Source organism: Condylostylus longicornis, unplaced genomic scaffold (genome assembly GCF_029603195.1).
Source record: "Condylostylus longicornis isolate FDR11 unplaced genomic scaffold, ASM2960319v2 ptg000081l, whole genome shotgun sequence".
NCBI classification, from domain to species: Eukaryota; Metazoa; Arthropoda; class Insecta; order Diptera; family Dolichopodidae; genus Condylostylus; species Condylostylus longicornis.
Window position 1 is genome coordinate 2,941,218 of NW_026578049.1, and position 13,600 is coordinate 2,954,817.

The window sequence follows — 13,600 nt, forward strand, 5'->3', positions numbered from 1 at the left end:
AGAAGAGTTTTTATTAGAACAAAATTGACAAATTTGACATTCAAATTTTATATAATGATTAGTGATGGGTCATAATATAAATTAGCATCGAGGTATTCCTTTATTAAATTTTATAGAAAATCTCGGTACTTAGACATCAACCTTAGTCTGTGGATATTGTTTGATCTAATGGGTGAAAGTTTGAACTGTAAACATTCCTAAACATTATTTGATATGAGATAACTTAACTTTAATTGCATTAACTTTTTCATTTAAAATTTTCAGAATTTGAATTTCAATCAATTATATTATACATAGTATAGGTATTTGTATTTTAAGTTTTTAAAAGATAATAAATATTTTTAATGGAAGTTCAACAATATAAACAAATTTAAATCATAATTAGTTCTCACTCGATATCAAAATAAAAAGTTGTTTTTGTTAAATTAAAATCTTCTCTCTCATGAAAACTTTTGAAAAAAAAAAAATTAATTTGTTTTGCTATCGAGGAAATTTTTTAAAAATAATAGTGGCAACGCTGAAAATATTTATATTATGTTTTTATAAAAAGATGTCAGATGTGCCAATGAAACACGGTTGACAGATGTTTTTGTTATGTCAAGGTATGAAACAATAAAATTAATATTACAGCTTTGTTTTCTGTGGCTAAAAATAAACAAAATTTTGTAAACAATTCAGTGAAATTTTTAATATAGTACGACATTTATAATATCTATATATAAGTAGTGCATTAACATGCATTGAATTGCAAACCGTCCAGCTTTCAGAGAAATACTTAAAACTCTTACTAAAAAAATAGATTTTATATTATGGATGATTTGGCTCAAACATGTCGAACGTGTCTAAATAAAGAGCAAAAACTTTTAGCAATTAGTTCACTAATTGAGTCAAATTGCAGTATTAAAGATTATTTCGAGAAGTATTTACAGATAAACATGTCTGAAAATGATGATTTACCTTCGAATGTGTGCTTAAAGTGCTTAAATAAATTACTGGACGTAAGAAAATTTTTTATACAATGTCAGGACTCTGAAAATTATTTAAAATTAAAATTACAAATTCCTCCAAAAAATGCATGTGCTAAATTTACAACTTGTGATAACGTTGAAACAGAAGTCAAAAAAGGGTTTGAAAAGTTAAGTAAAAACCCTGATAAAGTTGGTATATTAAATTTTGAAAATAAATTTTTGGATAACGGAAATGACCTTACAACACTGAAAAAAAGTGATTTGAATGAAGAATATTTAGAAATAGAAGAATTGAAAAATGATGATAAGTTTCAAGGTATGTACAATCTTTAGCTAAAATTCAAAAATAAGTCAAATGGTTATATTATCACTTTTATCAACAGATCAATCAAAATTTAATGATATTGAAAATGAAACTTCAGAAAGTTATTCTTCCTCAGACGATTTTGTACACTATGAAATACTTGAAGAATATACACGAGATCCAAAAATCAGTCAAAGTGGTTTTAAAACCCAAATGTTCAAATGTAGCGATTGTCAAGAAACTTTTGGTAAGAATTGATAAACAAAAGCATTAATAATAACTAATTATTACTTTCAGAATTTTTCAAAAATCTGCAGCACCATATAAGGCTTTGCCATGACATAAAATTTTTGAATACAGCTCGTATTACAGAAATAGATCACGTATTATATGAAAGTACAAAACGCTTTAATAAAACCGCTTTAAAATGCAAATACTGTCAAAAGAAATTTGGTAAAATTTTCAAATTGAAATGGAAAAATTTGATTGTTTTTTTTTTGACAGCTTTTAGAACAAATTATAATATCCATTTGAGAAGGCATCTCCAAAGTAAAAAGCAATTAAATGAAAGTTGCGTTTGTTCAATATGTGGTAAAAGTTTTGAAGACAAACGAAAACTACAGAAGCACACTTATAGGCATAATAATAAAAATAATAAAGTTTCTTGTCCAATTTGCAGTAAATCATTTATATCAGTTGTTAAAAAACTCTTTGAATTTCAAAATAACTTTTAGGTAAAACTTTTAGAGCTAGATACCATCTTAACATTCATATGAATCAGCACACTGGTGCAAAACCGTTTCCTTGTAACATTTGCAAAAAAAAATTTGTTTCACCTTCTAGTTTAAGATTACATAAGACTCTACATGAAGGTAAAAAGATTCAATGTCCTATGTGTGATACCAAATTAGCTGCACGAACTCAGTTAAAATTACATATGAGGATGCATACCAACGAACGGTAATTTTATACTATTTTATTTTTTAAAGTTCAAAAGTTTTATCCTTCAACTTAAAATAGGCCATACGCATGCACACAATGTCCTAAAAAATATAAACAATTATGTGCATTAAAAGTTCATCTTGCAACACACTCTGGTATTAAATCCGTACAATGTGAAGAATGTTCAGCTTGCTTTTATACCAAAAATCATTTATTATCGCATAAAATTAAAATTCACAGACCTAAAAGATTTCATTGCAACATATGCCCAAGGCAATGTCCAACTCCTTTTCTGTAAGTACTAAGTGTGATAATTAAAGTATATTTTAATGATACAATAAATTTATAATGAATAAATATTTTTTTATAGCATGAAAAGTCATTTATCATCAGTTCACAAAATATACCCAAAAGACTTAAGTCCTTACGAAATAAATAATCAAAATGTGTCCTAAGTTTACTTTAATAATAAAATTTGCAAATATGAAACTTAAAGGTAATTCACAAATCAAGCACTTTTTAGAATAAAGTTTTACATCAAAAAAATTATTAGTGATTAGTTTTATTTTTACATAAAATATTGTGTGACATTGGCGGAATTTCTGTCTGCCAAAACTTTACCCCAAGTATTGACTCTAATAATAAAACCTCTCCTCTAGCATACAACGAATTTGTATGACAGTGAAAAAAATTCAAATTTTTTTGAAAAAAAGAATTAAACCCTATATAACGCTGTAATACGAAACTTTTATAAATTTGGATTAAACTATATTTAATAAAAAATACATTTATTATGATCTCAAACATAAACTCAAAAGTAAATCCTACGATTATTTTATAGACTTTATAAAAGTTAATACCAAATTATTCATTAAAATTTTCTGCGAAGTTGTTTTCAATTAACGGATTTTGTTTGTGTTTTCTGCTGTGAGATTTCCTTCGATGATCTTTTAAAATCCCAAAAGTTGAAAATTTCTTTCTACACACATCACATTCAAAATGTTTTTCTATATCAGGCACATGTGAATCTTTATGTCGTCTAAAAGCATTTTTGTCTCTATAAGAGAGAGTACAACTAGGTTCTGTACACACATATGTGTGTTCATTCATATGTCCATTTATATGAGATTGTAAATGACTTTTTAAGTAAAATGCTTTGTGGCAATAATTACAGCTGAAGGGTCTTTCCTTGAGATGAAATCTCTGATGAATTTTAAGCTCACTAGGCGTTCGACATTTCCTGCGACAAATTTCACATAGATACATCTTTTCGATCACTTGCCCTAAAAATAAATATTGATCACATTTCTAAAAAACAGAATTGTTATGAATACTTTGTACTTTGTACTATGAAATAATCCTATGATCCAATCTCTGTAGTATTTTTTGTAAATACATATACTAACTTCAATTCAATGACCTTTTTTTTCAAATATGTATATTATTGATTCATAATTTTTTTTCGTCAAGAATGCTACTATAAGTTTTATTGTCATCTAAAACATGTTTAATAGAATGTCTTCGTAAAGATCTTTTATTTCTGTAGGATGCCGCACAATTCAAAAAGGAGCAGATAAAATTCTTTTCATTCGTATGCGCTTTTTTGTGCTCATTTAAATGAGAAACAATGTAAAATGTTTTATTACAAATACCGCATTCAAATGGTTTATCACTTCCATGAAATCTTGTATGAATTTTTAACTCATGCGGTGTGCGAAACTTTTTCTCACATGATTTGCATATGTAGACTTTATTAGAAATATTACCTTTAAAATAAAAAGTGAAATAAACTGCATAAAAAATATAAATGTTAAGGCCTTTTAGTTATAATTTAGGACTTGATGTAAACGGTCATTTCCTTTTTGAACGAATGAAGTCTTTCTTTTCCAATTAACAAAAAAAAACATTTCATTTTTCAACGAAATTTTGAAACTACATTAATGAGGATTCAAATGAGACCCAAATAAAACTCATAATTTTATTAATAATTTGTGGCTATTTTAAGTCATAGCCATTTAATGCACATTTTCGCTTGTGCAGCCTTAATATTCAATATAAAAACAATAGAAATAGTTACCTGAATGGCTATTAGAGTGTACTTCCAAATGGCTTTTAGAAAAATACGATTTTGGACACAAATTACATTTATATCTTCGATCGTTTTTATGCATTCTTATATGATAATCTAATTTGAAAGCGGTAGGTAAACTTTTTCCACATTCTGGACACAAATATTGATCTCGACTTTTGCGTTTTTCTTTTCTTAATTCTTTTTCTTCTCTAGTTAAATGAATTGCATCCCAATGCTTATTAAACGATATTTTCTTTGAAAAGTTTATTTTACATATTTTACATTCATAAACATCGGCCAGATTGAGCAACTTCATATAATCGATGCCATTTTCAAAATTTATTGATTTGGTTTTGCTTCCATTGCTTACATTATTAATTTCTCCAACAATGGTACTACTAATATTCACTAAATTTTCAGTACAGCTTCCGAAATTTATATTAGGGTTTTTGTTTGAGTTATTCGTAAGGGTTTTTTGATCAACAACTATAGCTAATAAATCTTTAAAGAGAGCATTTTTGTTATTATTTAAATGATCTGCCTTCATATGAAAAGCAATTTTTTCACGATCATTGCATTCAAACTCGCAAAATCTACATTTATAATTGAATTTATTTACATCTTTTTTCTTATCATGTATAGCCGAATGTGTTGGCTTTTCTGCAGTCGTATTTAGTTCTAAAGAACAGATATAAGTTTGGGTAGGTTTCAGAAGTTTCTCGGTATCTGGTCTCTTTTGACAAGAAATGATTTCATTATTATCGAGCAAAAAATGATTTACTTCGTCCATATTGTTTTCATTGTCGAGCAAGTATTCTTCATTCATTACCTCTAGAAAAAAATGAAACACTTTTATAGTCCAGAATGGATGACATTTAACTGCATTTTAAAAGCACATTTTAAATCAATTCTGAATTAAATTAAAATGTGTTGATTTACATTAGCTACCTTTTTCATACGAACTCATCAAACTTGTGTTTTCGTCATTTTGATGTCTTTCTGTTTCCAGGGCAAATATCTCATTTTTAAAGCTCTCATAAGTTTTCAAAATTTTGGATATGAAATGGTTTATATCTTCAATTGTGCACAAACATGTATAACAGATATTGTTGGGTAAATTCTCTTCTCTAAGATCTATAATTTTAGATAACCAAACAACAATACGTAAATCAAGATCCTCAATTGAGGAAAGATTTTCCCTTTTTTCTCCACAAAACCGACAATGCTGATCCATTTTTTTAATTTCCTTCCCTAATTTAAATTTGAAAATAATTTTCTATTTTTTTTGTTTTGGTAGGATATACAAGTTAGATGATGTAAATCTTGACATTATAAAATATGAGCCGTGATGTAAATACATTAATTTAATTTGACACTTTGACAGTGACAGTCAAAACTTTTCTTATGACTTTGATAATAACAGTTTATGAATTATGTTCCTCTCTCATGCCTGACAGAAATACAGGCCAGGACCCTAGGAGAGAGTAACAGTTCAAAGCTGATGAATTTACACGTATTCTTATGGAATCTTTAGAGGGCCCTTTTTAACATCATAAATCTCCCACAAATCATCTTTTTTCAAATTTTCAATTAGTAAAAATTTAAATGCAAACTTTTTCTACTTTACTAGTGCTTACATTCTAAAAGTTTTGTGTTATTAAAACATTAAAAATTGATTTAAACAAAATTTTTCAGATTTCAATAAATGCTACACTACAATAAAAAATATATTGAATTTTTTTTTTCGAAGTATTTAGTGCTTCAAATTCATTAAAATTACTGCATGTGGGATTTTTTGTAATGTCAAGTGTTCTCTCCAAATAATGCAGTTAAATATCTGTGCAAATGTAAGGTTAAAACTTAAAACAAGATCCTGGTCATACATACGTCATCCTGGTTTATATTTTCATTGATTACATTATTTTGAAAATTAAAAACAATTAAATATAATTTTCAAAACTTAAAAATTTTCCGAAGAGAAAAAATCATTTTAAAATTTTTATTTAACAGAAAAATTAAATTGTGTTGTAATATATCAAAATATTACATCAAAGATAAAAATATGTAGTGTAACTGTAAAAGCAAATGTGAAAAAAAAACAATCCTACTTAATTTGTTTTCCAACCAATTCTGAATTATGTGATATTTGGATTTGTGAGTGCAATAAGACAAAACTAAATACGAAAAATGCTAAAATATGCTCCTTCCATTTTGACAGTCAGGATTACACATTAAAAAGTAATCTTTTAAATCTTTCTTCAAAAGAGAAGAGTAACAACTTCAACTATTTCAACATTGATGTTATCTCAAAAGCCGTCAAAGAGGACATTAAGAGTTAGTAAGAGAAGAAGCTACCTGTCTCTTAGTTTCAAAGTAATGTTTTTTCACATAAAGTTCAGAAAATTCATTTGATTTGAAAAATATTTTTAATTATAATTGTGGTTACGAAAACTTAAATAATGTTCCTTAAGTTTCTACAACTGAAATTCAAACTGAGTAAGGCCAAGAATATTTACTTTGAATTTATTATTCAAATCTAATAATGGTATATGCAGTTATAATTTTTAAAGACGATTTTGAATGTGCGCTGCAATTACTACTATTTAAATAGCGAAGGAAGTGCATACAAAAATTTAGAAAAACAAAATGCTGAATTGATTGAGGAAACAAATCAACTAAATAATAATTTAACAAATATGGAAAAGTCAGTGAAAAAGTTTTCATTCAAGGGCAGATAAAAAATTACAAAAAAAAAGGTTAAATGGAATGTAATAGATATGTACTTGCGCAATAGGTTTATACTCACCAGGTCCTCGTGCAAAAATAATTATCCGTTACCAGGTAAATTTATCAATTTCGCTTGAATCTAATTTGAATTGTGATTTAACACTGTTAATAACAGGTGAATAAACTTAAAGAAAATGCTCTTGAAAGAAATACAAGTAGATGTAACGAAAACATGGTTTAGTCATCCAGAGAGGGTAGATAAGAAAGCTTCGTTTTTGCTGATGGACCTAATTTATTGAAATTACTAAGAAACCATTTCTTAGATACAGGATATCTATATAAAAATAAAAATATTTCTGCGGAACCTACTAAACAAATATTAAATTTAAATACAGGCAATTCATCACGCTTAACAATCATAAAGTATCAGAATTACAACATACAGTTAAAAACACTCAACCGCAAAATGTAAAGTTAGCTACTTAATTAATTTCCCAATCGATATCATCCTTTTTATGTAGAGTTGCTTATCTTGGCAAATGCAATACTGAAAATGCAATCTAATGCCCAGTATTAAATCTGTAAATGATTGGTTTGATGTATTGAACGGCACAGTTATCAAAATTTATTTCAGGAATCGAAAAGCAGCTTATGGTTTAACTCATGAAGAACAAAATGAAATTCTTCATAAATTTGATGTTATAACATTTAACTTAAGAATAAAATATGGTTAAAATAATTTGCTGCCTTTCCAAAAGGGTACCTTAATTAGTAATAAGTCATTAAGGGAACTATGCTTACTTAAAAGATAGTTATGAATTTAATTTTATTTTAACAAATCAAAACGCTTTAGAAATTTTTTTTAACCATATTTGATTTAATGGTGGTCTTAACGATCATCGCACTAGTTTAAAGTTTAAATATCGTTTACGGTTGTACTTATTGAGTTAGTTTTAAATATAGTATAAAAAATATCTTATTGCTAATGCAACTCGTTGTTTTGATAATATTATGAATTTTCTACATTTTCATGCAAAATGTTTTCAGTTAATCGTTTTTGTTTTTTTCGAATATAGAACTTGAAGAAGATATACCTTTACTTTTCAAGTTGGAATAGTTTGAAAGACAACAAACTTATATTTGGAAGAAATTCTAGTTGATTTCATAGAGCATAATGATGAATACACAAATCCTGAAAAATTTGAAGAGATAAACTATTGAAACAAAATTTTTCATTTTGTTCTAGAGATTCAAAAACTTTTATCCACTTGATCTAGTAGCTCAAATCTTCTTTTAATAAACAAATTATTATTTAACAATATTGATAAAGAAATAACAAAAAGATATCGGCATTAAATAGTAGTGATTTTACCAAATTTCAATAAATTAGATTCTTTATTAAACTTTTTCCATTTTTTCTGCAACATGCTCTTCCGTTTCAACTAACTTTTTTGGTTGATTAAAAAAATTAATATCCTGTGATGGACATTCAAAATGGACGACATGAAATATCTAAAAAAAAAAAGACAGATGTATAATAGCAGATCTATATAATATTATTATTACTTCGTTGGCTGTATTATGCGTTCCCACTACTTTTATAAAAACAACTGCTCTTGGAGTAAATTGAAAACTTTGCCACGACCGGGCCGGTTCGTTTCTTTTATCAACAACCATTTCCCAATCTTTTTGATTGGTTGAAGTTTCTATATAGAATCCATAAGTCCTTTCATCACAATCCCAAAGCAGTAACCTAAATGATCCAATATAATACGGTTGACCTAATAATAAATTTCAAACTAGTTTAATTAGTTTAATACAATATATTTTCCATACCCAATCTAATCAATATAACACCGCTTCCGAGTTGATGACACGTATATCCTAAATGTACTCATATAATAAATGAAATATCAGTTAGCTCAAATATAACGACTTACCCGAGTCCCAATCATAATTGCTGTAATCACCATTCAATAAAGCGTTCCTTGTTCTACTTACACCTTCCATCACAACTGCACTCATTTCAACAGTTGCTACATTATGTGTCGGTGCAACAAAACCGTTTACAAGCTTTGGTATATTTGCAGTATAATAAGCCTCTAAAGCCACGACATGAAAAACCTGAAATAGGCATTTTTATAAAATTGGAAGATATACACAGATTCTTCTTTAAAATTTAACATTAAGTATGTACGTACTTTATTCACGGTGTTGTGTGTGCCCACGAGTTTAATATACTTTATGGCTTTTGCTGGAAAATATAAAAATTGCCACGATCGACAATGATAGGATGAGTAATCAATGACACGATCCCACTGTTTTTGGTTGACTGATACTTCAATAAAATATGAATATGATCTTGTATCATGATCCCACAGTAATATTTTTATATGATTTATAATACTGATAGTTCCAAGTTCAACAATTATACCCGAATCATTAGCATCTGTTATGGTATGTCTTGTATAGCCTTTCTCCATATCATAAGATTCAGGAATAATGTGTCTAAAATTATATTTATTTCATATTTTATGTTCAAATCAATTGAAAAAATACGTACCCATCTAGTAAAGCAGATCTCCACTCACCCTGAATAGTTCGAGAATTAAATTTCATTGAAGCAACATTTTCTTCCAGCCCTAATAAATATGTAATTTATTTACAAATTAAAAAAAATATTTACATTATATTATTTGTTTTTAACATACATAGAGCTCCTCTGTATTCCAGTGATTTTGAAGTTGTTTGTTCTTCAATTGCGTCAAGAAGTTTTTCAGGGGATAATATTCCTGACGGTCTTACAACTTTTAAAAGCTGGTCTAAGTTCATCAATGGTAATCTCACATAAGAAACGACTGACTAAAAAATTTCAAATTCGAATTAATTTAAGTATATAAAGTTTAAATTTTAATTATTGTTTTTTATGTTCAAATTACAAATTAGGTCTGTTCATTATTGAAAAGTCTAAATTTCATTGCGGAATATTATGGGAAACTAATTCTCTAATTCAGATATTTTAATTTTTAATTTGAAATTCAAAATTCATTCTGAATAAACTGGTTAAAAATTAATGTTAGTTTATTTACAATAAAATCTCAATAACAATAAATACTAAATTATAAAAAATATTGCAAAATAGGTAATAATTAAATTGAAACAAATCCACTTCTTTAAAGCCATGATATTTTAAGAATTTTACAAAGATCTCATTTATCTTACATATATCTAAAATATAAAAAAAAAATGGTTTAATTGGCGGGCAATTATATGAAATAGTTGTGATTGAGAATTAAAGGAATAAAAAATGTTCCTTAAGCATGATTTTACGTAAGTGTTAGTTAGCAAAAAAAAAATTAAAATTATATGCTTACCTCTATATCAACATTGTTGTTATTTTTACACCACTCATTTACGGCAACAAATATTTGAACTTCAGGAGCAAAAAAAGAATCTCTCCTCAAAATTTCTTCCAAAGATTCTTTAGAAAGGTATTTAAAAGATTCATGCGTTAAAATTTCCGCTGCATTTCTATCCATGAATGTATGACACACATTTGTTAGAGCTTCTAAATTGTAAAGTCGTGCAGCATCTAATATAGCACAAATATTATCTAAAGATAATATCTGCCTAAGATGTTCTGATACAGCAACTTCAAGTTCTGTAAATCCGTACTCATTTGCTAAGCCCAGAGTGTCCAATACTGTCTCCTCTTTCATTTTTGTTAAAGACATGCGACCAGAATATATATATTGAAGTAATACTTTGAACGCTTCTAGGGGAATTTTCAACGCAATTTCTGCCTGGTTCGATTCTGATAGTCCTCCATATAAAAGTGCTCGGAAATATTCGCTTCTTGCAGCTAAAATAAAAATTCGTGATTGTAATTAGATTTTAGAGATTCGTAAAAGGGCAGTTCTAAATGCATTTTTAATATTTTCTTAAAACTTAAACATTGCTTTTAAAAAAGTAAAGAATATTATTTTATAAAAAAATATTAAACAACACTTTCGTAACCAGCTTTATGGAAGTGTTATAATTACCAAGAATCACTCGATGTGCAGGTAGCTTCTGCCCTTCTACAAGGAAGGTAACATCTGAACAATGATCAGACATACATAACTGAGCCATTTGCGCAGAAAATTGTTCTAAAATCAAAATTTATTACTTATTCATGGAAATGAAAATATAGCTTATAATGGCCTTCATAATATACCTGTCAGTTCAATTTCTCCTGTGCGATTTTTTGGACTTAATCCAATTTTATGACTTTGGCTACTCATATTTACAACTGAATTTTGGTTTTTATATAATTACGATAAAATTAGTTACATTTTATATAATTCCCCAAAGCTGAATTATGTGTTATGAATCTCAACCCAGTATATTGTATAAAATTTACAACGCAATTTCTAGAAACAATAGAATAATTCTGCCACTTAAATATTTATTGTTTATTGTGGTAAACTGCACAAAATATATTTCATGAAAATTTATTTTTTATTATTTATTTATGATTTGATATTGTATTTTTGAAACAATTTTTAAAAAATACTTTTAGATCTTGCAAGAAAATTCGCCGAATTTGACGGATGAAAATTTTATGTTTGACAACAAAAACATCATTTGAGACATCCAATTTTAACAAGTGTCATTATATATTTTTAACCCTGAGTGATCCTAGAGGAAGAATGACTAAAAAAACAAACAACTTAATTCGCTAAAAATAAGTAAACCAAAGTGGTTATATACAAGATAAAAAAAGTATTTATAACAAAATTTAAGATATAGGGAAAAAATGTAAACAGCTAAAGTAATTAGTTTATGCCATATTTCATATTTCGTTTCATATTTTTATTAAAATGTCAAAGCAAAAATATTTTAAATACTAATAAATTGGAAAAAAGTCATTTGAATCAGAAAAAAGCGTAATTGATTAATTGTAATTCTTTACTGCATAAAGGTATGAATAAAAATATTTGTAAAATAATGAAAATAGCTGTAAATAAAATTTTTAATATTGAATTTAATGAGCTGAACTTATTGTAGTTGAGTTGAAAATGTTTTACTAAAATTGATTTTTTACAAGTTTGTAAATAAAGCCGTTTATTTGTCACTTATTTACTCTCAAATTATAAAAAGTTTTACGCTTAAATTGATGCAGCATTAAGCATAACGCAAGTGGTAGGAAAAAAATTGGTTTTAATTTTGTTAATTTCCGTCCAGTGGCATTCCTCATTTACAATTCCAATCATTACTTTTGACGTTTTACGCATATCAACATCCACTCACATATTGAAAAAAAAAGAAAATAAATTTATATCTCGCGGTAAAATTGTCTCGGCATATCCAAATTGTGTGAATTTCAATGAAGTTGCTAACAACTCTTAACATAATTTAAAAAATTATATACGTGTCACAATTTTTACACAGAAACTACTCTTCCTGTTGGTATTAGACATCTCTTTTTTTTGATACATGTAAAGAAAGAGTTGTCAAATTTGACATCCATAGATTTTTTCTTTTTGATATTTGCTTGAAATCAAGATGGTATGTTTTAATTTATATAAAATAGTTATTCGAATTTATTTATTTCATCCTTTATTGAATATGGTTGATTTATATTCAAAATGCTACAGCTTTTTCAGCAAAACATGATAAACATAATATTTAAGATGAAGCAATAAATTCTTCGATGTATTTTTAGGTAAAAGTTAAGTGCTCAGAATTAAGGACGAAGGATAAAAAAGAGTTGCAGAAGCAACTCGATGACTTGAAAATGGAGCTCTTGAATCTTCGAGTAGCCAAGGTTACGGGAGGTGCTCCATCAAAATTATCCAAAATGTAAGTTTATTTTCCGTTTTTTTTTTTTTTGTAAACAAATAGAAACATTCTTAATTCGAATGTTTGCATCAAATTGTATACATATTATTATACATAATATTCAAGTATTTACGAACATTCATTTTTAGACGTGTTGTCCGGAAAGCTATTGCTCGTGTATACATTGTGATGCACCAAAATCAAAAGGATAATTTAAGGAAATTATACAAAAACAAAAAGTTCAAGCCACTTGATTTAAGACAGAAGAAAACTCGCGCTATGCGTAAGGCTTTATCTCCAAGAGATGCTAACAGAAAAACATTGAAAGAAATTAGAAAGCGATCCATTTTTCCTGTAAGAAAATTTGCAGTCAAAGCATAGTTATTTCTTGAACAATAAAAATTTCAAATATATGTGAAAAAAATTAAGTTTTACTTTAAAAGTCAAGAATAGAAAAATTTGTAATATAAAACTTAATAAAAGCCTCAGCTAGGTTTACTGTATGAAAAATATTTATGTACATACATATACATATGAAAAAATCAACAGAAACTCAGTTGCCAAAAATCCTACAATTAAATTACAAGCAATTCTCATAATCATTTTAAACGACGTGGAAACTGCAAAGATTAAACCGATTGAACTCATCATCATAAAATTTGAACCAATTCATTTTAAAAACAGGTTTAGCTCCTTCACAGTTTTCTGAAAAAAAAGTATTTAATTAGGAACCTACTGAATTTAAAAAAAAAATGATAACTAGAA

The 13,600-nt window shown here is 27.2% G+C and overlaps 4 protein-coding genes and 1 long non-coding RNA gene across 7 annotated transcripts; 3 read left to right on the forward strand and 2 right to left on the reverse strand.

The window, feature by feature from the left end:
* The first annotated feature begins 617 nt into the window (after positions 1-617).
* On the forward strand, positions 618-2,751 carry LOC129613223 (zinc finger protein 39-like). 2 transcript variants are annotated; one of them, XM_055527207.1, is made up of 7 exons: positions 618-1,284; positions 1,352-1,519; positions 1,570-1,725; positions 1,777-1,950; positions 2,007-2,232; positions 2,293-2,508; positions 2,585-2,751. In XM_055527207.1, exons 1-7 carry the CDS (start codon positions 810-812, stop codon positions 2,667-2,669), a joined length of 1,500 nt encoding a protein of 499 aa, XP_055383182.1. In that variant the 5' UTR covers positions 618-809; the 3' UTR covers positions 2,670-2,751. The 2 variants fall into 2 exon arrangements, with proteins under 2 accessions (XP_055383182.1, XP_055383181.1); XM_055527206.1 differs by having other exon boundaries at positions 1,570-1,950.
* A 267-nt stretch (positions 2,752-3,018) lies between these two features.
* LOC129613222 (zinc finger protein 267-like) lies at positions 3,019-5,606 on the reverse strand. Of its 2 annotated transcripts, none has more exons than XM_055527204.1 (3): positions 5,234-5,606; positions 4,292-5,116; positions 3,019-3,497 (listed from the first exon to the last, which is right to left on the reverse strand). In XM_055527204.1, exons 1-3 carry the CDS (start codon positions 5,517-5,519, stop codon positions 3,079-3,081), a joined length of 1,530 nt encoding a protein of 509 aa, XP_055383179.1. In that variant the 5' UTR covers positions 5,520-5,606; the 3' UTR covers positions 3,019-3,078. The 2 variants fall into 2 exon arrangements, with proteins under 2 accessions (XP_055383179.1, XP_055383180.1); XM_055527205.1 differs by lacking the exon at positions 3,019-3,497 and adding an exon at positions 3,581-3,980.
* Positions 5,607-6,300: 694 nt separating this feature from the next.
* On the forward strand, positions 6,301-8,003 carry LOC129613246 (uncharacterized). Its single transcript, XR_008697294.1, has 2 exons — positions 6,301-7,126; positions 7,188-8,003. It is a non-coding gene; the product is annotated as an uncharacterized LOC129613246 (long non-coding RNA).
* A 245-nt stretch (positions 8,004-8,248) lies between these two features.
* Positions 8,249-11,596, reverse strand: LOC129613179 (BTB/POZ domain-containing protein 9). Its single transcript, XM_055527144.1, has 10 exons — positions 11,229-11,596; positions 11,056-11,160; positions 10,387-10,874; positions 9,724-9,874; positions 9,576-9,654; positions 9,214-9,520; positions 8,953-9,136; positions 8,849-8,896; positions 8,579-8,793; positions 8,249-8,524 (listed from the first exon to the last, which is right to left on the reverse strand). Exons 1-10 carry the CDS (start codon positions 11,293-11,295, stop codon positions 8,411-8,413), a joined length of 1,758 nt encoding a protein of 585 aa, XP_055383119.1. The 5' UTR covers positions 11,296-11,596; the 3' UTR covers positions 8,249-8,410.
* Positions 11,597-12,437: 841 nt separating this feature from the next.
* Positions 12,438-13,263, forward strand: LOC129613190 (60S ribosomal protein L35). Its single transcript, XM_055527157.1, has 3 exons — positions 12,438-12,562; positions 12,720-12,856; positions 12,985-13,263. The coding sequence occupies exons 1-3, from the start codon at positions 12,560-12,562 to the stop codon at positions 13,214-13,216; spliced, it is 372 nt and encodes a 123-aa protein (XP_055383132.1). The 5' UTR covers positions 12,438-12,559; the 3' UTR covers positions 13,217-13,263.
* Positions 13,264-13,600: the final 337 nt, after the last annotated feature.

What these genes read in the sequence shown, in the direction of transcription:
- LOC129613190 (XM_055527157.1), top strand. An exon ending in CCATCAAAATTATCCAAAAT is followed by an intron (nt 12,857 to 12,984) that starts GTAAGTTTATTT and finishes ATTCATTTTTAG; the next exon opens with ACGTGTTGTCCGGAAAGCTA.
- LOC129613179 (XM_055527144.1), bottom strand. Translation starts at nt 11,295, where the DNA reads ATGAGTAGCCAAAGTCATAAAATTGGATTAAGTCCAAAAAATCGCACA. An exon ending in ACAACAATGTTGATATAGAG is followed by an intron (nt 9,875 to 10,386) that starts GTAAGCATATAA and finishes GAAATTTTTTAG; the next exon opens with TCAGTCGTTTCTTATGTGAG. An exon ending in CGCATAATACAGCCAACGAA is followed by an intron (nt 8,525 to 8,578) that starts GTAATAATAATA and finishes TTTTTTTTTTAG; the next exon opens with ATATTTCATGTCGTCCATTT.
- LOC129613222 (XM_055527204.1), bottom strand. Translation starts at nt 5,519, where the DNA reads ATGGATCAGCATTGTCGGTTTTGTGGAGAAAAAAGGGAAAATCTTTCC. An exon ending in GATGAGTTCGTATGAAAAAG is followed by an intron (nt 5,117 to 5,233) that starts GTAGCTAATGTA and finishes ATTTTTTTCTAG; the next exon opens with AGGTAATGAATGAAGAATAC. An exon ending in ACACTCTAATAGCCATTCAG is followed by an intron (nt 3,498 to 4,291) that starts GTAACTATTTCT and finishes ATTTATTTTTAG; the next exon opens with GGCAAGTGATCGAAAAGATG.
- LOC129613223 (XM_055527206.1), top strand. Translation starts at nt 810, where the DNA reads ATGGATGATTTGGCTCAAACATGTCGAACGTGTCTAAATAAAGAGCAA. An exon ending in AAATGATGATAAGTTTCAAG is followed by an intron (nt 1,285 to 1,351) that starts GTATGTACAATC and finishes TTTTATCAACAG; the next exon opens with ATCAATCAAAATTTAATGAT. An exon ending in AGTTTCTTGTCCAATTTGCA is followed by an intron (nt 1,951 to 2,006) that starts GTAAATCATTTA and finishes AATAACTTTTAG; the next exon opens with GTAAAACTTTTAGAGCTAGA.